General features: G+C 35.0%; 1 protein-coding gene across 5 annotated transcripts in view; it reads right to left on the reverse strand.

Moving 5' to 3' along the window:
- CCSER2 (coiled-coil serine rich protein 2) overlaps positions 1–25,151 on the reverse strand; it is a 186,406-nt gene that overhangs the window by 42,459 nt on the left and 118,796 nt on the right. For all 5 annotated transcript variants that reach the window (XM_045783491.2, XM_045783492.2, XM_045783495.2 and 2 more), the window contains one exon: positions 5,516–5,599. In XM_045783491.2, coding sequence (XP_045639447.1) covers positions 5,516–5,599 — 84 coding nt within the window. The remainder of the gene's footprint in view (positions 1–5,515; positions 5,600–25,151) is intronic.

A 25,151-nucleotide genomic window follows, 5' to 3' on the forward strand; every position in this document is an offset into this window, starting at 1 on the left:
GGGAGTGGGAGAGGAAGAAGGCAGGCTCCCAGCAGAGGAGCCTGATGTGAGGCTCGATCCCATAACGCCGGGATCACGCCCTGAGCCGAAGGCAGACGCTTAACCACTGTGCCACCCAGGCGCCCCTAAGGGGAAAACTCTTTTTAAATATGCCAGCTATTAATCTATACACAAACAAACACCTATTTTGGTCTTCTAAGAATTCATAGTGTAGGGGCGCCTGGGTGGCTCAGGTCGTTAAGCGTCTGATTTTGTCTCAGGTTATGATCTTAGGATCCTGGAACTGAGCCCCTCCTGGGGCTCCATGCTCAGCGGGGAGCCTGCTTGTCCCTCTTCCTCTGCCCCTCGCCACATTCATCCTCTCTGTTTCTCTCCCAAATAAATAAATAAAATCTTAAAAAAAAAAAAGAATTCATAGTGTAATGGAGTCCAACATGTGAAAAATGAACAATAACAGCAATAGAGCTAGCATTCATTAAGTACTTATTAGGTGCTAAGAAGGAAATACTTTTAGATATCTAAGCATTTGATCCTGAGTATGACCCTGAGACCCTGAGGTAGATACTACTATCCCCCTTTGCAGATAAAGAAATAGGGACATAGGCCAACAGTAAAATAAATTACATATAAAACAGTAACTTCAGGTAGATTTAAAGGGATATATGAGAGTTGCCTATCAAAAACAATGCAAGGCACAACCAACAGAAGAACAGGATAATTAAGGGCACAGAGTCATTTCACAGCTGGTTCAGAAATCAGCAGAAAGATAAATATGCCTGGCAGGGTAACAGGGAGATTCTTTTTCCATGAGCCACTTTCCTGAGAACTGCCTGACTCAAAGACAAAATACCCTGTCAATTCAGTCTATAAGAAATTCCTAATAGTATTAAATGGAAACTATTGTCAAGTTAAGCAGGATTCCAATTACATTTCCAAGTGTAAACTATCATTACCTTATAGTTAGTCCATTGTGTTTACTACTATTCAATTATCCAGAAATATATACTGAGGAAAGAGTACAAGCAAGGAAATAAGAATATATATACATGAATGATATATCTTTCTGGAGAGAAAATATGTAAGCAAATAATTATAATATGTTGTTACTGAGCAAAGTATGCCATCTCTTGCAGATAATTTGGAACAAACACAAAATATTGCAGTCTCTTTAACAAGAGATCAGAAATAGACATTTTACAAAGGCTTTAACATAACATACAAGCATCACAAACAATGGGGAAGAAAAGATTTTTGTAATGCTGTTATGTATACTGCAATTGGACAAGAATGTTAATTATATATAAAAAAAGATTTCCAGGTGAATTTAAAGAGTTTAATTTTTTTAATCATAAATCAGGACCAAGAAAAGAGAGAATCAGATTGCAGATCATGAAGGATACAATTTTAAGCTATGTGGCAAATGAAGCTATTAAGAAACAATAAGTGTATTTGATTATATAAAATTTTAAAGCACCTATATAATTAACATTAAAGCTAAAAGCTGGTAAAAACCTATGCAAATATGACAAAGGATTTATACTCAAGATTATTAAGAGCCTGTTCAAACATACAAGATCATTTTCTAGGCCCCAAAACAAATAAACCAGTTCTCACAAATATACAGATAATTGGTAAAATATTCTACATGACTTGTTGAAGAAATGCAAATTCAAGTATTAAGGTATTATTTTATAGGTATTAAGTTGGTGGGAGAAATATTCAATGTGATTAACAAAATTGCAGGAAAAATGGTACATTATCAGACCTCAAAACTGGCCTTTCTGAACAAACATATGGCTGTACATAGAAGAGTCATAAAAATGCTTGTACTCTGCTTCAGTTGTCCCACTCTGGAAACTATGCCAAAGAAACGATCCTAAGTATGGAAAAACCCACAACAAGGTATTATTTAAAAGTTTACAAATTTATAATTGTCCAAAAAGGGGGAAACTGAAATACAATGTAGCAATCTGATGAAATACTATGTAACCATCATTCAGTCACTGCTAGGTCCTGCCAGTGTTGGAGGAAAGAGGCCTGAAAATGAAATCCAAATACAATGTGATAACATATTAATAGCCAACACGTATATAGTACTTAACTTTAGGACAGGCAGTGCTCTAAGGACTTCACACATGAAGATGGGCAAAAACATATCAGGAAATGGGGAACTCCAGTGAAGTCTTAAAGAATGAGTAAAAAGTTCTGAATTCAGACACAGAAGTGTATCAGGCTTTGGATTTTAGAGTAAGAGATTCTCAGTATCATACAACAATACAGAGATGAAGGCAAGCACAGCATAGCATAGGAGAATTACAAGCAACGATGTTGTCACACAAAGGCTGTGGGTACCAATGTGGTTAGTAAACTAAGCAAGGGCTAAATCATAGAAGGCCATGAACATCAAGCAAGGCCTAATAAGCCAAGGGAGTGACAGTGCATTTGAGATGTCTTTGACAGCAGTTTAGAGAACCAATTTGACAACAACAACAACAAAATTAGGCTAGGGAACTTGTTACCAAGATGTAATACTTCAGATGACGTAGGAGCTTGAGCCAAGAGAGTGATAACAGGGAGAAGGAGGAAGAGCAGGAATCAAAATTAGGAGATTTTGGTGATTGTCTCCAAATGGAGGAGCACAAGGGGCAGTCAAGAGTGATTACCATATTGCTAGCTTGGGTGATATGGTGATTAGTTGTGCCACCAAAAGAAATGGAGAATAACAGAGGAGAAATGCATCCAAAGAGGAATATTTGTGAGTTTTAGATATACTATTTGAGGTACCTGTGGGTGGGACACAGTGGAAATGTTCAGTGGGTAAATGGATCATCAAGTATGAAAGAGAAATTGTATATGTTATCAACACATATGTCATATATACAGTAAAAAGTTCAAAGAGAACTGGACAAAATATATAAATCTCTATTCTAAAGAAGAGAAGGAACCTACAAAGGAAATGGGAAAACGTGAAAATGTTAAGGAGTGTAAGGAATTTTAGAGAGAAGTGACATAAAAATCAAGGAGCTGCTTTCATCTTTCCAGGTTTCCATGTTAATTGGACAAAGGTTTAAGGAGAGTCAAGGAAAGGTTTATTTGGTTTACTGAATTTATGACAAATTTATGATACAGAAATTTATAAACTGAGGGGCGCCTGGGTGGCTCAGCCATTAAGCGTCTGCCTTCAGCTCAGGGTTGGTCCCAGGGTCCTGGGATTGAGCCCCGCATCGGGCTCCCTGCTCCACTGGGAGCCTACTTCTTCCTCTCCTACTCCCCCTGCTTGTGTTCCCTCTCTCCCTAGCTGTCTCCCTCCCTGTCAAATAAATAAAATCTTCAAAAAAAATTTATAAACTGAGGATAAAGAGAAAGCACAGAAAGCACACTGAAGAGAGATGAAAGGAGGAGGTGGTAGTTAGGTCCTTAACACCTGCAGAAGATAGTCAAGAATCTACCAAAGGATGGTCTTCCACAGCACAGTGGCCATTTTTGTCCAATAACTAGAATAAAGTGAATGAGAATGGTAACAGATACAGGTAAGTCAGAAGGCAGGTAGCAGATCTTGCTTGATGAACACAAGCCCACCTGCAGAAACTGAGAAGAGTGGCTGAGAATGAGGCCTGAAGAGAGCTAGTCTCATCAGGGGAATGGGAGAGGGAGCTGTCTTGAGATAAAAGAGAGATTAGAGACATGGCAGATCCAGTGGAGATTTTAGACCCTAAATTTGCCATGACACAAGTCACCATATTTGTATCATTTGAAACTGTACTGCTAAACCATCTTGGATGAACAGGGGACATAACTGGGAATCTGATCATCAAAGTGCAAGAGTCTAGTGTACTGGAGACAGTATCAGCTATAGCATCTCACCTTGGAAAAGAAGGAAGACTAGGAATGACCTGCTTGGAAGGAAATGGAATAGGGACAAGAAATAAATACTGTATACTGTTAATAATATATTTATCATGTAACATTAAATATATAGAGAAACTATAAAGGAACACAGAAAAAATAGACACTAGTTGTGTAAAAAGATTATTTTATATGTAAAATTTTTCACAAAAAAGAATGCAGGAAAAGTCAACTTTACTTTAAAAATGTCAGTCACAAAACTTAAAATTGAGAGATGATCAGAGACCATCTAAGTCAATGGTTCTCAACAGGTGTGTATGTAAAAGTTTTTTTTAAAAAAGAGATGTCCTACTGCAGACCTGCTAATTGACAATACTATACATACCCACAACAGGATGGAAGCACAGAGATGGGAAGAAATTTGTGCAAGAAGAGGTAAGGTAATATGTTGAAAAACTAAGACTAGATAACCAGATGTGACTATTAATCCTATATTCTTTTGATTTTGGTTGTTTTATATACAGTCTTGTTCCCACTAAGTCATCCCACATCCTACGAGAAAATTAGGCTTCTCTGACCTCTAATACCAGCGTTGGCTACTTGACTTGTTTTGGAAGTGAAATAAGCAACATGCAGGCAGAATCCACATGTGGTTCTGCCAATGCTCTTTTCCCTCAGGTACAAAAGCATGTCCCAGGATAGGGGCTGATCCTTTAGCCTGGGTCCCAGAATGAAGAAGCATAGAGTCCTGGCTGATCTACAGTCAATATGCGACATATTGAAAAATAAGAAGTGAGAAATACATTTTGTCACTGTAAGCCACCAATATTTCAAGATTATTTGTTGACTAGCAAACCCTGAAAATAGAATGTAAAAGAAAAAAATAATTTTACTTGGAAACATTAAACCAAGAATGTTTTAGTGTGCTTAAGAAATATGTACTTCAGAAATAACTGCAAAAGAAGAGAGCTTTTCTTTTTTTAAAAAAGATTTTATTTATTTGAGAGAGCAAGAGATTGAGAGAATGAGTGGGGGGAGGGGCAGAGGAAGCAGCAGACTCCCCGCACAGTAGGGAGCCTGACGTGGGACTCGATCCCAGGACCCTGGGATCATGACCTGAGCCGAAGGCAGATGCTTAACCGACTGAGCCACCCAGGCACCATTTTAGAAAAGAGCTTTTTTTCAACTAAAAATGAGAATTATAAAAAGTATACTTTCAAAAACTAAAATGCTTCTGTTTTCTATAACTATTACTTTTAAACATGAAAAAAGATAAATTAATCTCATTTTCTGTATATTTCTTCAATGTTGTGATTATATGAGGAGTACTTGTTAGTCATTTTAATTGGTAGTTATATTTTAAAAACTGTTATTCATAATTATCAAAAAGAATTTAAAAATTTAATAATTTCTTGATTTAAGAAAAAGAATCCCACACTGGTAATATCATAATTATCCAACTAATAAAATAAATTCAAATTAAAGTACCACAATGTTATCATTTTAACTTAGTAAGGGAGCAAAAGTTAAAAGCAGATCTAATTAAAACTCAACACAGCAGAACCTCAGGTTTTAATACATTTATTATTAAATGTTTTAATTGTTACTGCTTTATAATTTTAGTAATAAAAAAGAATTTTGAAAAATTTGGCATGACTCCTAATCATACCTTATATATTTGATCACCATCTTCTGGTTCTGGACTGGACGGCAATGAGAGTTGAATATCATGCAATGAACCACTTCCATCATGCTGTCAGAAGAGAAGGAAAACATGAAATTAATACAGTAAACTGCAGACACTCATTTTAACCTGAATTCACCCCAACCAAATGCCAGCATGGCAAAGAACAAACAGGAAATAAGATTTTAGAAATCTCCTTTTCATCCCTATGTGCAGGTAAAAGGAAATGTGGAAGAAAAAGAGAGCTAGTGCAAGAATAATTTGTGGAAATAAATAAGATACTATATGAGTGGACGAAGCAAAAAGCCACTGAAAGTTTTAGAGAAAAGGAATATGGAAAATTTCCTAGAAAATTTGAAGATTATCTCACCTACAAAAAATACAAAATGAAAGTCAAATTAAATCTGCTTTAGTTTAGATATAGTTTTTTGAGTTTTGTTTTTGTTTTTTGTTTTTTTTTTTTTTTTTTTTTTTTTTTTAGTCAGAGATAATAACCCAACAAGGCATGGCCACAAAAGTCATTTGATTAAAAATACTAGACAGGAGTATACACATTGCATGACTCTATTTATATGAAGACTCAGAGCCGGAAAACTAATTTATGGTGCTAGAAATCAGAACAGGAGTTGACTCAGGGGAAAGGGGCTACTGACTGGGAAAGAGCATTAGGGAATCTACTAGGATGCTGGAAATCTCTCTTGACTATATGGTGGTTATGTGGATAGGTACATATGAAAAGTTCAAGTTGTATACATAAGATTGGTATACCTTAAGCACCTTACTGGAATGTATGCTACACTTCAAAGAAGGTGAAAAAATTAAACTTCTCATCCTTAAATGCAGTAACAAAAATGACAAGATAAGAATTAAGGCCTAGCCCTTGCTGAACTGGTTAGGAATAATGAACTAAGAAATGGCATGTTGAATAATTCACAGATAACTCTGAGAAAGAAGAACCAGTAAAGAATATGCCTAGGATGATGGTGAGGGACTGAGCCCCTGACAAAGGCAGCACAAACATGTGGCTGGACACCTGGTTTGTTCAGATAGTACCTAACTGCCTTGGGATACCCACTGAATCAACAACCTTCAAGAGTGCTACCATCATAATCCTCCTCAGACATATCTGTCCTGAGGAAATCTCCTAGACCATAGAAATGTCCTGTATTAAAAGAAGAGTGTTAAAGTAGAAGACATAAGCATGTAGGTCATTTTCTTCTTTATTTACTATACTGTACACCCACTGAATCAGAATCTTTAGGTATGGGGTCTACAAATGTATATTTAGTAAAGTTCAATAGGTAATACTGATTGACAGCAAAAAAATAAACATTTGTCAAATTTCTAAAATAAATAAAATTATATTTTTATTGGTGATGTCATATGGAGATTAAGAATTTGACCTGAGAGTGAAGACAAGGTCCTAATGAATAACAAATGTTGTTAGAATGCCACATTAAATGTTTAAAATAAAAAAGAAAGAAATTTTACAAGATTCATCTCCGTAAAAGTTCATCTCTGCTGTAAATACCTTGACATATAAAAACAGTCCTACACATAAACTATATATCTGAGAAAAGAGGAACTGTAAAATCTGACTTATTTTCAAACATCTCAATTATCATCTTCCTGCCCACTGAAAAGCAGGAACCCCAAAGAATGGGACACAATACAAGTATACACCATTTTTGTCTTGGACATGGTTATAGCTGTGGAAAGTAAGTAATAGAACAGGAAAAATAAAACAACAGCTTTCAGGGTGGAGGAACAAAAAGGGGAGCCCCAGGTAAAGAGAAAATATCATGGAGACCATGAAGTACCAGCTCAGGAAAGTGACTCCAGAAAGCTGTACATATGTAACTTTCTAGGTTCACCCCTCAGCAGCACTTCGCTTCAATCTGATCCTAAACATTATATCAAAGACTTTGAGAAATAAACTAAGACCATTGCCCAGACCCAATCTAGCCTCTGAAAGATGTATACTAAGAACAGATCTGACAAGCATGGCAAACGCTTTGAAATAGAACTGACATTACAACCACAATCCAAAGGTGGCTGGCTTGGAAATTATAGCCTGAATCCAACCAGAGTGTTTACCTGCTTTAAAATTAAAACAAAAAAACAAAACCCCAAGAAACCCCACAGTATTCTCTGTAGCATTTATTTATTTTTTTAATGTTTTTTTATTATATTATGTTAGTCACCATACAGTACCTTTAAACAAAATACAGTACCATTTAAACAAAATTAAGTGTCTCATAACAAAATATGCAAAAATATACAATCCAAAACTACTCAACCCACAAACAACAAGGAAAATCTCAACTCACACAGGAAAAGACAATCAATAAACACCAATGCCAAAACAAGACAGAGTTTGGAATTAATTGAAAGAGATTTTAAAAGAGCTATTATAAAAATTCTCCAAAAGTAAGAGAGAACTCCTGAAGGGAATAGAAAGAGAAAGTCTCAGCAAAGAAACAGAATATATAAAGTGGAAACACATGCAAATTTTAAAACTGAAAAGATTCAATAACCAAATTTTAAAATGCACTAGCAGGACTGAATACCAGCATTTGAGATAACGGACTGAACTTGAAGACAGATCAACAGAAATCATGTGATCTGAGTCATGAAAAGAAAAAAGACTAGAGGGAAAAAAAAGAACAGAGCCTGCTGAGGGAGCTATGGGACAAGAACGAAAGATGTAATAATACTCATATCATTAAAGTCACAGAAGGAAGGGTGGAGGGCAAAAAAAAAAAAAAAAGAAGAAGAAATAATGGACAAATACACCTCAAATCTGGTGAAAGACATAAATCTACATATTTGAGAATCTCAATGTAAAAGAATAGAAAATAGACAAAGCATGCTCTCTGAACATAAGGGAATTTAACTAGAAATCTTCAAACTCCTGCAAAGTAAACAACAAACTTCTAAATCATCCATAGATCAAAGAAGAAACCTAAGGCAAATAAGGAATTATTTTGATTTAAATGAAAATGAAGATACCACATTATCAAAATCTGTGGAATTCAAATAACACAATACTTAGAGGGAAAATTACTGTAGGAGATGCTTACATTAATACAAAGGTGTCAAATCAACAACTGGAGCAAAATAAACACAGAACAAGCAGAAAGAAAAAAATAATAAAGAGCAGAAATTCATGAAATTGAAAATCAAGAAACAGAAATAATGAAACCAAAAACTGGTTATTTGATAATTGCGAAACTGCCAAAGAACAAAGATAGAAGGCACAAATCAGACACATACTAGGACACTGAAAGCATACATCAGGAATGAAAACAGGGATATCACTACAGATGTCTCAGGCATTAAAAGTAATAAGGCAATAATCCTATGAGTGACTCTATGCATACAAATTTGACAACTTACATGTAATGGAGAAATTACTCAAAAACCACAGACTCAAAACTCACCCAAAATGAAACAGACAACCTGAGAAGATCTCTGATTATTAATAAATTTAATTCATAACTTGAACCTGTAAAACAAATATTGAAGGCCGGATGTTTTCCTAGCAGATTCTTCCAAAGTTTAAAGGAATAATATCAGTTCTACATAATCTCTTAGACAAAACATAAATCAAGTTAAATTAGAAAATTAATCAAATCAAGTTAATGAGCCTTGGGGTGCCTGGTCGGCTCAGTTGATTGAGCATCTAACACTTGATTTTGGCTAGGGTCATGATCTCAGGGTTATGAGATTGAGCCCGGCATGGAGCCTGCTTAAAATTCTCTCTCCCTCTCCCTCTGCCTCTCCCCTGTTTATAAAAAAAAAAAAAAAAAAAAAAAAGGCGGCTAGCACTTTCCTGATAACAAACAAAGACAGTATAAGAAGACTTCTAGATCAGGGCACCTGGGTGGCTCATTCAGTTAAGCGTCTGACTCTTGATTTCAGCTCAGGTCATAATCTCAGGGTTGTGAGATCCAGCCCCATGTCAGGCTCATGCTGGGTGTGAAGCCTGCTTGAGAGTCTCTCTCTCTCTCCCCCTCTCCCTCTGCCCCTCCCCACTCCTTTCTCCCTCTCAAAAAAAGGAAAGAAAAAAAAAAAAAGGATGACTTACATATCAATATCCTTCCCAAAAAGTCCTAAAGACACAAAAGTCCTTAACAAAACATCTTTCAATCAAATTCAACAATATATGAAAAGGAAAAAAACAATCCTGAACAAATTGAGTTGATCCTTGAAATGTAAAGCTTATTTAATAGTTAAAAAGCAATGTGATTACACATATTAAGAGATAATCTATATGATTACCCAACAGATACAGAAAATGCTTCTGCCAAAATTCAACATCATTCATGACAAAATCTCAGCAAACTAGGAACAGAAGGGAACTTGCTCAACCTGATAAAATCTATCTTAAAAACCCTCAAAATTAATATCACATTAAGTGAAAGACTGAGTGTTTTACCCCTAAAGCCAGGAACAGGTATTCTATTATACTAGAGTTTCTACCTGGTGTAACAAGGCAAGAAAAATAGAAATAAAAAAGGAGGAAAAGAAGAGATAAAACCATCTCCATTCAGGTAATATAATTTAGCTGTAGCAATTCCCAAAATATCTATAATAATACTAATACATGAATTTAGGAAAGTAACAAAATACAAGGTCAATATATAAAAATGTACTATTTCTATGGTAAAGAACTGAAAATTGAAATAAAAAAATTACTTCTATTTACATTAAACCAAAATCCACGAAATAAAAAACAAACAAAACTAAAAAAAAATCAAAATCTAAAATTCTAAAAAAAAGAAATATTTAGGTACAAATCTAACAAAACCTAGACAAACTCTCTACATTAAAAACAAAAAAAAAATCAATGAAAGAAATCAGAGGTGACTTACATAAATTGAGAGGCATATTCTGTTAATGAATTTAAAGACTTAGTATTTTTGAAATGTCAATTATCTTCCATATTTAACTACAGATCATTGACCACCCCCCCAATTCCCAGCAGAATTTTTTGCAGAAATAGAAAAGCTGCTTCTAAAATCTATACGGTAAGGCAATAGAACTAAAACATCCAAACACTTTTAAAAATAGAGATGGGAGATAACATATTACTTCAAGACTTAGTATAAAGCTATAGTAATCAAGAGAATGTGATATTGGCAAAAGGACATTGATCAAAGGCACAAAACAGAGTCCAGAAATAGACCCACATATATGTTCAAAGGCATTTTTGACAAAAGTACCAAAGTAATTCAATAAAGAAAGGATGGTCTTTTCAACAAATGGTATTAGAACATCCCTATACAATTAAATTAACTTCACTCATACCTCATACCATATACAAAAATTCTCAAAACAGTATGCAGACCTATATGTTAACTTAAAACTATAAACATTCGCCAAATAAACAGAAAATCTTTGTAACCTTAGACTGGGCCAAGATTTCTTAAACATGATACCATAGAAATGGCCATAAAAAATACTGACAAATTTGACTTCAAGAGAAGAACTTCTGCTCTTTAAAAAACGATTAACAGAATAAAAAGAGAAGCTATGAACTGGGAGAAAATATTTGCAATAATTCAGGTAAAATACTGAGCATAGTGTCTAACTCATAGAGCGCTTTTATAAACTGTTAGCTATTTTTAAAACAATAACAACAGTAAAAATAATGATAATGTGAAGTTCTAGGGTTTTTAATGGACTTCATTAACTCAGAATTGTACATAGCTGCCGAAAAAGCAAATTTCATTTTTTCAATATTCATTTGTTTCATCATTTACATGCCTGCTAAAGTACTTACATATAAATACATAAAGAACTATAAAAAATCAGTAATAAAACAGACAACATTTTTGTTCATGGGCAAAATAACAGATACCAAAGAAGGTACACAAATAGTAAATAAGTACATGAAAATATGCTCAAAATCATTAGGCATTAGGCAAATGCAAATTAAAACCACAGTGAGATACTACTACACATTTATGTGAAGGGCTTTTGAAAAACACAATACCAGGCACAGGCAAGGTTGCAAAACAACTACAACTTCCGTTAATCGCTGGTGGGAATACAAAATCAGAGAGCCACTTTGGAAAACAGTTCAGTAATTTCTTAAGTTGAATATATACTTACCATACAACCCAGAAATCCTACACCAAGGTACTTACCCAAGAGAAATGAAAACATGTACACATGAAAATCTGTGCATAAATGTTTATAGAAGCTTTATTCATAAATATCCAAAACTGGAAAGTGACACGAATATCCTTTGACTCGGTTAATGGATAAACTATGGTAAACTATGATACATGCATACAATGAAATACTACTCAGCAATAAGCAGGAACAAATTAGTGACATGAGGACAGCATGAATGAACTTGAAATTAATTATGGGAAGTGAAAAAAGCCAGACTCAGAGGCCTATATATGATTCCATTTATATAACAGTCTTGAAAAGGCAAAACTACAGAGACATAAAAAAATATTAGTGGGTTTAAGGATTGACTGTAAAAGTTAAAAAAAGGGGGGGGAGGTGGAATTTTGGGGATGACTGTAATACCTATGCAACTGTACAGATTTGTCAAGCTCACAGACTATACCACAAAAAAGGCTGAATTTTAGTGCATGTAAGTTATACCTCAAAAGAGCTGTACTAGATTGAATAGTGTCCCTGTAGAAATTCATGCCAATCCAAAACCTGGGAATGTGACTTCATTTGGAAATAGGGTTTTTGCAAATGTAATCAAGTTGAGGTCATAATGGATTAAGCATCAAGCTTAAATCCAATATGACAGGTGTCTTTGTAAGAAGAGAGAAATCTGGGGACACACACACACACACACACACACACACACACACACACACACAGAGGTTATGTGAAGGTTATGTGAAGATGGGAGGCAGAGAGCAGTGATGCAGCTATAAGGCAAAGAATGCCCGTGACTGCCAGCAACCACCAGAAGCTACAGAAGCAAGGGCATTCCTCTCCTAGATCCCTCAGAGAGCACATGGCCCTGACAACACCTTGATTTAAGATTTCTAGCCTCCAGAACTGAGAGAACAAATTTCTCTTGTTATATGCCACGCGGTTTGTTGTACCTTATTATGGCAGCCCTAGAAAATTAATAAAAGACCTGATTAAAAAAAAATTAAAAGCAAACGAAAGGAGAGTGTAACACCAGACAAATCTCAACAATGATGAGAAAAATAAAACTGACATACCGATATTATTATAACACAAGAGGCAAGGTAGAACAAAGATAAAAAGTATTAATGAGGATAAAAAAAGACTTTAGTGATCAAAGAAACACTCCAACAAGATGATATGCCAATCACAAACATTTATATTCCTAAAAAAATAGCCTGAAGATACTAAAACAAAAATTAACAGCATTAAAAGAAGAAATTGAAAAAAATGTAATTATAGCAGGAAATTAACACTACTCTCAGGAACTCACAGATCAAAGACAAAAATTTAGTAAGGATGAATAAGATATAAATAATGCAATTAAAAAGCTTAATATAATAGATATACTGCTACCTAAAATATAGAGAATATATGTTCTTTTCAAACAAACATAGAATGGTCACAAAAATTGAACATACTCTAAGCCAGGGAATAATAAATTATGGTCCACGGCCAGCCAGATGTCTATTTTTATTATAGTCCATGAGCTTAGAATGGCTTTTACATTTTTAAATGATTCCATTTTAAATGATTTTATAAATATCAACATAAGAGCTACAATTTTTCTTCTAGCCCAAAAAAGCTAAAATATTTACTATGTGGCCTTCTAAGGAAAAGTTTTCCGACCCCTGCTTTAGGACACAAAAGCAAATATTGACACATCCCAAAGAACTTATATAGACGCTCTTTTTTATTAATGTACTAAGACTAGAAATCAATAAAAAATGAAAGCCCATACACAAACCAGTATTTTTGAAAATTGAAAAAATATTATTCTAAGTAACATAAGTTTATAGTATAGGCCAAGACAATTGAGAGTTACTAATGTTTAAGTTATTTGCTATGCCTCAAAGAAAAAAAAATTCCACTTTTTTTAACAGTCTAGCAGTCTAGATTTAGGCAATCAAAGAGGGAAAAATTTATTTCCATCAGAGTACAAGAGCCTAAAGAACATGAATAAAATCTCCAACTGAATCAATTAATAAAACCATTTCCCCTTCAAATAACTCTGACACTAACCAATGATAGCACTCCCTACTAAACTTTGACTCAAATGAAAAGTACCCAAGTCTAGGTTAGGAAAAGCTTTTTTAAGCGTTAGAGGGGGAAGAAAAACATAAAACGGACAGAAAACCTTCTCTTTCTAAAAAACACTGAATAACAATCATGCATGCAATGTTCACGCTTCATATTACATATACTAATAAGTTAACATTTATTGAACAATGCTGGCACTGTTCTAAGCATTTTGCATAAACATATTTAACAAACTCACAGATGCAAAAATACATAATAACTATAACACACCACTGCATAAAAAATAAGCAATTCATAGTTAACTGATTATCCAAGTATGCTGGGCCGCTTTACTAAGTGAAGTGTCTCAGAAGCTTCTATGGGTTCTAGTTAGGATTTTTGAACTCCAAATACAATTAACCTTAATTAACTCTTGTGCCATTCACATTTTATTTAAGATTCAAAAAGATAGATAAACTTCCCTTTATTCTAAAAGCATTAGGAGACTACTGTCAGCAAGTCATCTTTTACTTTTTTCTTTTAACATAGCATCAAGGTAAACTTTTGTTCTAATATTATGACTCTTCCACATATTAACTTATTGGAAAACCCTATAACAAACTCCATCTTACCCAAGCGGTTCTTCCATGAGTTTGCAAAAACTGGGATCTTCCTATGAGTTCCAGAGCAGCTGCAATGGACATGGATACTTGAAATGACTAACAAAAAAGTTTGGCAGCGTTGACCAATCTCTGCTGACAAGCATCATCAGTGATGTCAACAAAGCTGCCTTGTTTTTCAGATATGCTACAACACAATCACAAGAGGCATCCTAGGAAAGGGAGTAGAGGAAGAGGAGAGATTGATTTTTTCATTTTCTTTTTGAAAAGTTGTTTCTTTAAAAACAAATGTATATGGATGAACAATCACATCACATCACAAAGACTCCACAATGTGCACTGAGAATAATTTTTGAGTAATGCTGTAATTCATCTATGGGATTTAACATCTAATCATTCAAGCTATATTTGAGAGGATTTCTAAAACACAAACTTATAAAGCCTGATTTTCAGTAAGAGCTTCAGAGACGAGGTGATCCTAACAAATGGTTGGGACAAAGATATTTTTAAAACAGAAAAAGCTGGCATTTCAATTGACTAGAACATTGTTACATATGGACAGGTCTGTAATATTCTAAGCAAATATTTACAAATTTCCTGTTTCAACTTTTATACTGAACCTAATTATATATATCTGAATCAGGATATCCTTCTCTATAGATTTCTTTTGTCACTTGAAATTATTAGTTGTAAATTTCTTCTAATTTTTATAATTAAAAAAAAACACACCTCTCCAAACCACCTGTTTACTATAGTATGAACTAAATAACTGCTTCTATACTACTGAGTTTTTCCTCAACATTTCCTTTAAAATCCTTTTGTGTCCAATTGTTTTTTAGTAGATACCTCAGCACATATGTCTGCATTTTCTATTCTTTTCCACTGCTTTATGTTCCTATCTGTGTCAGTATTATATCCTACTCTAAAGAGTTCCCGCCCACTCCCCATTCTCTTTTCATCTTTCTCAAAGAACGCAAAGAGTAAGCTCTTTGGTGTTAACAGTTTTGGAGTCACTTTCATGAATACCACAAAGGTGTTTTGATTTTGATTGAAATAGTATTACATCTATAAAAATAATACCAGGAAGAACTGTAAGTTCCAATCATACACTCAGTTTGTATCTTATCTTCTGCCCTTCGTAACATATCATTTTAATAATTACTTAATGCTTATATGTTCTCCTAGAGTATAAAGTAGCTGCCTTGGTTACAACATTAATATCCATGAAGTAAGTTAATTTTCACAACATTTAGCCTTCCTATAGAACATAGGTATTTTCTTCAAATCTTTTATACAAAATTTTACAGGAGTCTTTATAAAATGTCACGAACATCTTTCAGCGTATTTACTGATGATTATTTAATGTTTTATTGATGCAGTGATCATTTCACTAATTTCAATTTAAATCTATGATTTATTATCTTGGGAGTTTGGAGTATAGCATTGTTTATGTACTAAAACAGGTTTATCCTGGGGGGAACCATAACCCACAATAAATAATTTATAATCCAACCCAACATACATGTTCATGAATATCTGTGCATGTATGTGTGTGTCTGCATATATCTAAATAAGGATGGATGAGGTGACAGTGGACATACAGATATGGATATCACATTAAAAAACAAGTTCTACATGCTACATGTGATGTCCCCGATAGTGCCTATACTATTCTACTTTATTAGGAAAAAATTCTAGTTATAATGGTCAAAATTTATTTCAAAACCCACTAACCAGTTGTAATGTGTAGTTTTAACAACAATTCACTACGTATAAGACAAGAATTGTGTCATCTTTCTTTTTATCTTTGTTATTACCACAATCTTAGTACAATCTTAGTACTCAACAAGTGCTTAATAAAATATACTGAATGATGGAATAACACTAATTAAATGAATACTAAAGTAAATGGAATTAGCTTTTTGAGCAGCCACATAAAATTTTGAGCAATGCAAGCAATTTAAAACCCCTGACCTTCACATTTTTATTGTTACTGTTACCACTATTGTTAGTAATACCTAACATTTATTAATTACTTTTATGCATCAGACATTATGCTTAGCATGTTATTTGAATTTCCTCATGCATTCTTTACAATAGTCCTAAGATAGGAGCTATTATAATTTCTGTATTTTTTTATAGGGAATTTGTCCAAGACCACACAACAAACAAGTAGAAGAATTGGTCTAAATTCAAATTTTAATTTTTTGAAATTACATTCATTCTTATTAATTTTCATCATTAATATTTAGAAATTTAGCATTTTCCCAATTACCCCACAACTAAAAACAACTCAAATGTCTATCAACAGGTATATGAGTAAAAATAAAATTGTGATATGTATGTGTATGTGCATATATATATATATATATATATATATGCACACACAACAAAATGCTATTCAGCAATCAAAAGGAATGAACTACTGATACTTTCAAAACAGATGAATATCAAAACCATTATGATGAGTGAAAAAACCCAGAAACAAAAAGAGTACACACTGGATGATCTCATTTAAATGAATTTCTAGAAAAGACAAAGCTTTAGTAACAGGTTTGAGAGAGGACTGACTTGAAAGGGACATGAGAGGATTTCAGCAGCTATAGAAATATTCTTTATCTTGATTGTGGTGGTGGTGGTTATACAACTGTAGATATATTCATCAAAACATATAAATTGTATATGTAAAATGGGTACACTTTATTTGAATGTGAATATTACCTTAATGAAGTTGAGAAAAAAAATTTTTTTTTTAAAGATTTTATTTATTTATTTGACAGAGATAGAGATAGCCAGCGAGAGAGGGAACACAGCAGGAGGAGTGGGAGAGAAAGAAGCAGGCTCATAGCGGAGGAGCCTGACGTGGGGCTCGATCCTGTAACGCCGGGATCACGCCCTGAGCCGGAGGCAGACGCTTAACTGCTGTGCCACCCAGGCGCCCCGAGAAAAAATTTTTTTTTCTAACTTGCTTCTTCCTCTTCACTATCTTTTCCCTTCCTGAAAAGCCATTAGGTGAGACAGAGCAAGATAAGTCTCTACCCAAAAAAAGCCTGAGTAGAGAACAGGTCCCTGCAGGGAGGGGCAGCTTACCAGGCATGTCAAGAGTCCACAAGACTGAAAAGGACATCCATAGAGGGAGTAGGTGAACAACGTGATATCAGCCAAGCCTGAGTGGAATGAGAAGGGCACATGCACTAACGGGCAGCCTGGTATGGACTGTCAGAGTCCAAGATGACTGAGGGGGGCATACACACATGAGATGCCCTGGAGAGGGCTACCAGAGCTCAAGCAGCATGAGGACGGCATCTATTCAGGAAAAGAACTAGTGCCAGGTGTCAGAAACGATTATGGCAAGAAGTGTGTCCATGTGCAGGCATCAACTGACATATGATATCAAGCCCAATAAGATTAAGGAGGCATCTATGTGGGGAGGGAGACTGGTGCAGGATGTCAGAATCCAGGGGGCTGGTTGACAAGGAGTTAGAGCCCAAGAAGGATAAGGAAGGTGTACACTGAGGATGAAAAGAAGCTATGTATGGGGATCTCACTAAGATACAGAATCTTAACAGGGTGAGGAGAGCAACTACACAGGAGATGGTGACAGCAGTGGCAGGAAATTGGTTGTACCCTGGATGGCTGAATAAATGAATAAATATATTAAGGAAAACAGAAACCAATTTTCTCACTGTCGTTGGAGAGAATTATAAATACAGAAAAAGAGAAATGCTGTATTTAGACTGGAATTAAACTTATGAGAACAAACCCACAGTTTTCAATACATAGAGACAGATACAGAAATAAAGTTATAAGTACACATATAAATACCCACAAATACACACATGCACACTCACACACCTTGAGGGGGCTTAAGGGCACTGACAGCCCAATAGCAATAAGCACACCTAGCCCCCAAATCTTGGCTTCTAAATATCACTCTCCACTACAAGTAACCAGGGTTCCTTAAAAAAATGACTTTCCAGATAGGAATAGGGAAAATACTAAATAAGAATGGGGTATCTTGCATTGCCAAAAAAGTACTCAGAGAATGATGGGTACAAGAAGTCAAAAGCACACAGAAGTCAACCTGAAAGTGTTCTCAAATGCCAAATCTTGGACAGTGTGAGCATCACAGTAAATTATATTCACAGATTATAAATGATGATATAAAATCAGGAACCATGAGTACATGCATAATTACATAAATAATTCAGTGAATAAAGTGGAAATCTAACAAGGAATAGGATATTTATATAGTTTCAAAATTCCTCCCTATAAAATACTTATTACAAAGGGGGAAAGAGTAATGTCAGAGTAGAGAAGGCTAATAGATAATACCTTTATCAAGTGACCGGAGGTAATATCACTAATGAGACAAACCGAAGTCATGAGCCACCTGAGGAGAACAATGAAGCACCTTTTCTGTGATATTCCTGTTGAAGATTTGTAACCTGAATCCAATCACATGGCTACAAAGACAAACCCAAACTAGGGGGTGTTCTGCAGAATAACTGGCCTATAATATTAAAACGTGTCAAGGTCATCAAAGGTAAGGAAAAACTGAGGAAGTACTGCAGTTTGAAGAAAACTAGACACATGACAATTAAAAACAGAATGTGATTCTGAATTGGATCTTTTGCTATAAAGGACATTATTAGGACAAATGGCAGGCCCTGAACAGGCTCTGAAGATTACATGGTAATAATGCATCAGTGCTGACTCCCTGATTTTGATGACTGCATTGTGGTTACATAGGAGAAAATCTTTATTTGTAGGAAAAGCACACTTAATATTTGGCAGTGATGCACTCAGCAGGCAACTTACTCTCATATGGTTCAGGGGGAAAAAATTATGAAACTTAAAGCACTTAAAATGTTTTTGTAAGAACGACAATGGTTTTTTTTTTTTTTAAACTTTCATATTAAAAAATAAAATAAAAAACAAATTTCCTTCATCTCGTTAAGAGTCTCCACAAAAAAGCTACGGTGGATATCATGTTTAACAGTCAAACATTGAAAACACTCCTGTGAAGTTCAGCAGCAAGACAGGACACAATTCAATATTAAACTGCAATTCCTAGCCAGTCCATAAGGCAAGGAAAAATACAAACACTGAAAAGGAAAATGAACTGTCATTACTGCAGATTATATAATAATCTAAATAAAAAATTCCAAATAAATCTATGGGTAAATTATTAAGTAAGTAACAATTGTATCTAGAGTGCTGGATACAAACTCGATAATATATCAAGAGTCTACTGTACTTCTGTAAACCAGCAACAATCCGTCAGAAAATGATAGCACTTAAAATAGCAACAAAAACTTAAAGTACTAGAAATAAATCTAAAAAAACTATACAAGTCTTTTAAATAAAAAAGTGTAAAACTTTATTGAAAAAAATTCTTAAAACAGAATCAATGGACTTATTTATATCATGGTTTTGGATACTAAGTCTAAATATTCTAAGATGTGGGTCACCTGGGTGGCTGAGTCGGCTAAGTGTCTACCTTCGGCTCTGGTCATGATCCTGGAGTCCTGGGATCTAGCCCCGTGTCAGGCTCCTTGCTCTGCCTGCCACTCCCCCTGCTTGTGCTCCTGCTCCCTGTTCTCTCTGTGTCAAATAAATAAAATCTTTTAAAAATAAATAAATAAAATAAATATTGTAAGATGTTAATTCTTTCTGAAATTCATCTATTAGTTCACTGTTATTCCCATTAAAATCCCAAAAGAATTTTTCATAGGACTCAACAAAATGATTCTAACATTTTATGAAAAAGCAAAAGACTAAGAATAGTCAAGTTATTTTAGCAGAAGAGCAAGATAGGGAACCATGATGATGTATTAACAAGCCTTATTATAAATGTTAGATTCTGTTACTTGACACTGGGATAATGTCACATACATGCACAGGCACTGCATATCCGAGGAAAAACAGTGGATTCTTAATACTTTTAGTACTGAAGTCACTGATTATTCACATAGAAAAAAATGAAAGTGGATCTCTATCTCACACTTACACACACTGAAATCAATTCCAAGGTATTTGTAATTAAATTGTGAAGGTCAAAACTCTTAATTTTTTAGAAAAGAAAGGGAGATAATGTCTATAACCTCAGGGCAAGGAGAGATTTCTTAAAGACTTCTGAAAGGAAAAAAAACACACACAAAAAGGTCTGATAAATTCAACTACATTAGACTTGAGAATATTTGTTCATAAAAAGATTACCACAGAATGAAAAAGGAGGCTACAGAAGGGAAGAAGATATCTGCAACACATATAACAAAATACTTATATCTAGAACATACAAAAAACTCTAACACACACACACACACACACACACACACACACACACACACACACAAACAAAACACATGACCAGGCAACAAACATTCCATAAACATACCAAGACACTCATCTTTATTAGTAGTCAAGAAAATGCAGAGTTAAAACCACAATTAAGTATCACTATATTCCCATCACATGTCAAAAATTAAGAAGCTGGATAATAGCAAGTATTGCACGGATGTAGGACAATGGAAAACAGCATAAACTACTTACGGGGAGTGAAACAGATTGAACAATTTTGGAAAACAGTATGGTATTTCTAGAGTACAATGTTTCTATGTCCCATGATTCAGAAATTCCACTCCTAGTTAATCCAGAAGAATTTTCACACCTATGTAGCAGGAAAACGTTCATACTATTTGTCATAGCAGAAAAAAAAATGGCAAACTGGAAAGAAACAAAGTGTACATCAAAAGTAAAATGGGCAAAGAAATTATTGTTCATAAAATACAGAAATGAAAATTTATGAAACAGAATATAAATATGAATGAACCTTATATGCTGAATTAAAGAAGCAAATCACAGAGAAACACTTACAGTATAATTTCATCTATATAAACTTCTAAGAGAGTCAAAACTAGTATCCATAGGACTACAAACTTAGTTAAAAATTAACAGAAAAACAAGGGAAATGCTGGATTCTGGAAGAGAAGTCACTGCAATCAGGAAGCAGTACAAAGGAGTTTCTTGATGCCTCACATTTCTTAGCCCGAGTGTTGAGTACAAACGGTTTCACATTATTCATTTAATTGTACCCTTTTGTTGTATATGTGTTTTCCACGTATATTTCATAAAGGTTTTCCCCCCTAGAATGATGAAAGAAGCCCAGAGATAAAGAACCATGAGTTCCCTGGCTTTTCTGTGGTTCTCTGCTACCAAGAGGCATTATTTCAGCAGCTCCTTAACTCTTAGTACACTCACCCAGGATGCTGCTGCTTTAAATATTCCATCCATTACACACACACACACACACACACACACACACACACACACACTCCCTCACTCACACAGAGAGCAAGAGCCAAGGTAGGGGACAGACAGGAGCATTAGAACAGGGAAAAATTATTGGTTTTATTCTCAACATTGGAGGTGAGAGGAAATAATGAAATAAAACATTTGTATATTATACTTGACCGCTCATAAAACACTATTATACACTTCTTTATTTTCGTCCCCTAAACAGGTAGATAGGGTATGAATCATCAGGGCCAAATATTTTACAATCCCAAAGAAAATGTCAGAAAGAGGTATCATCATGCTCTTCTCATTATTCCATCTTAGAGTTTTCATTTCCTACCCCAGGGTCAAAACAGATGCTGACAATGATAATATGATAAAAGCAACTGGGAAAATAATGAAAAGAAATGGGAGGAAAGCAAATGGATGGGCATAACTACTTTGGAAAACTGTTTTTGCACTATATACTAAAGCTGAATATCTACATACTTTATGACTCAGCTACTCCACTCATATAGACCCAACAAAAATGTACATATATGTTCACCAAAAGACACATACTAGAATATTATAGTAGCATTATTCATAGTAATCCCAAACTGGAAAACTGCTAAATGCTTATCAACTGTAGAACAAATAAAGCAATGTGAATGAATACAGAAAATGGATGACTTACAAACAAAATATTCAGCAAAAGAAGCCAGATACAAACAGAGTATATACAATTTCACTTATATAAAGTTCAAACACAGGCAAATGAATCTATGTTTTCAAAAACTGGTGGTCACCATTAGAAATGAGGGGTAGTGATGCTTCTGTTTGGGGTTTCTGGTAAAGCTCTGTTTCTTCCTGGGTGCTGACCACATGTGTATTTTCAGTTTGTGAAAACGGAGACAGACATTTACTAACTATACCCTTCCCTACATGCAAGTGTTTGAAACGGTATACAGAATTAAAGTAAGGAGACAAGACACCACTGAAAAAAAAAATTTTTTTTGTATGTCCCCATGTTCCAGGGTAGGATCAAAATTCTTATTTAAATATCTCCAAATTAGGCAACACAATAAGAGAAGTACTAAACTAGAAAATTTCAAAAGCCCTGAGTTTAAAATGCATTCTGCATTAGAATGCAACTGTGTGACCTTGAGAAAAACAATTAAATCTGAGAATCTCAATTCTGTCATTAAAATAAGATGACTGCAATCCTCTCTGTCCCACAGTGTCTTTGTGATAAAGAAAATAGGGTACATGAAAGTGCTGTTTAAACTGTGAAATAACCTTGAACTACATACAACCAAAACAAAAAATACATCAAAGCCCAAATAAAATGGTTTACAATTTTAAATTTTATCTGTGTGCAATGAGGACTGTTCAAGTGAATGTTTAAATATAGAGGCCTATTTAATAAAGATTCCATAACTGTGGGTTTGGCTGAGGGGATGCAGGGTGATGGTGAGGAGCTGGGTGCTGCCTTCGCATTCTCCTCTCCCTGTTACCCTCAGTGAATCTCCTAAGAATGCCACTGTGTGCAACAGGCCTTAGAGTCATGATTTTGAGGGGAGGAAAATCCTGGCTTTATCACTAATTAGCTATCTTTTTTTTTCTAAATAAGATTTACTTATTTTAGAGAGCCCATGAGGGTGGGGCACGGGAGTGGGAAGGAGAGAAGCAGACTCCTCACTGAGCTTGGAGCCCTATGCAGCTCAATCTCATGACCCTGAGATCATGACCTGAGCTGAAATCAAGAGCCCGACGCTTAACCAACTGAGCCACTCGGTGCCCCACTAGTTAGCTTTCTGAGCCTCAACTTCTTCAGCTGTGAGATGAAGCAACTATCATCGACTTTTCAAGGACCAGAGATAATGTACATTATTTAAAAAACCAGAAAAATGCCCAGTATGCATTATAAACAACTATATAAAAGTTTTACATACACACCTCTCTAGGACATATGCATGAAAGAAAGCACAATTTTAACTATTTTCAAAGGAATTAAATTTAACAAATTTAGGCTAAAACTTGGATGTCTGCAACAGCCTCTTAAATATTATGATTTAAGTCATTCCCTCTGCTATTCGTTTTCCACAAATCCCTTCAAAAAATATTTTTAAAATTTCAATTTGGCCATTCACTCATCTGGCTTGATACTGTCTAAAGAGTAATGCTCAAGCTCCTTTTGTGGCACACAGGACCTTTACAATCTGCCCTAAACCTTGTATCACTACTGCCTCTTCTCTAGCATCCTATGTTTTAACCATATCCTGTTACGAACTGATCTTTGAATAGGACATGTATTTTTTTCAGTAACTTTTCCAAAATCGTAAATACATATCATACAAAATTAGAAATTAGAAAATGTAGATTTAAAAATAAAAGACATCACATTCTCACCATCCCGGTATCATCACTATTAACACCTTAGTGCATTTCCTTCTGGAGATACACCTATATAGATATATGACTATAATGCACATACTGTTTTTTTTTAATGATTTTTATTATTTTAGTCACCATACAGTACATCCCCGGTTTCCGATATAAAGTTCGATGATTCATCAGTTGCGTATAACACCCAGTGCACCATGCAATACGTGCCCTCCTTACTACCCATCACCAGTCTATCCCATTCCCCCACCCCCCTCCCCTCTGAGGCCCTCAGTTTGTTTCTCATAGTCCATAGTCTCTCATGTTTCATTCCCCCTTCTGATTACCCCCCTTTCTTTATCCCTTTCTTCCCCTACCGATCATCCTAGTTCTTATGTTCCATAGATGAGAGAAAGCATATGATAGTTGTCTTTCTCTGCTTGATGTATTTCACTTAGCATTATCTCCTCCAGTGCCGTCCATGTTGCAGCAAATGTTGAGAATTCGTTCTTTCTGATAGCTGAGTAAATATTCCATTGAATATATGGACCACAACTTCTTAATCCAGTCATCTGTTGAAGGGCATCTCGTCTCCTTCCACGATTTAGCTATTGTGGACAATGCTGCTATGAACATTGGGGTGCATATGGCCCTTCTCTTCACTACATCTGTATCTTTGGGGTAAACACCCAGTAGTGCAATGGCTGGATCATAGGGTAGCTCAATTTTTAACTTTTTAAGGGACCTCCACACTGTTTTCCAGAGTGGCTGTACCAACTTGCATTCCCACCAACAATGTAGGAGGGATCCCCTTTCTCCACATCCTCTCCAGCAATTGTTGTTTCTTGCCTTGTCTATTTTTGCCATTCTAACTGGCGTAAGGTGGTATCTCAGTGTGGTTTTGATTTGAATTTCCCTGATGGCTAATGATTTTGAACATTTTTTCATGTGTCTGTTAGCCATTTGTATGTCTTCATTGGAAAAATGTCTGTTCATATCTTTTGCCCATTTTTTGATTTGTTTATTTGTTTCTCGTGTATTGAGTTTGAGAAGTTCTTTATAGATCTTGGATACCAGTCTTTTATCTGTAGTGTCATTTGCAAATATCTTCTCCCATTCCGTGGGCTGCCTCTTAGTTTTTTTTG

This window comes from Ursus americanus, chromosome 6, assembly GCF_024610735.1.
Source record: "Ursus americanus isolate L20-20 chromosome 6, mUrsAme1.1.p, whole genome shotgun sequence".
Classification (NCBI taxonomy): domain Eukaryota; kingdom Metazoa; phylum Chordata; class Mammalia; order Carnivora; family Ursidae; genus Ursus; species Ursus americanus.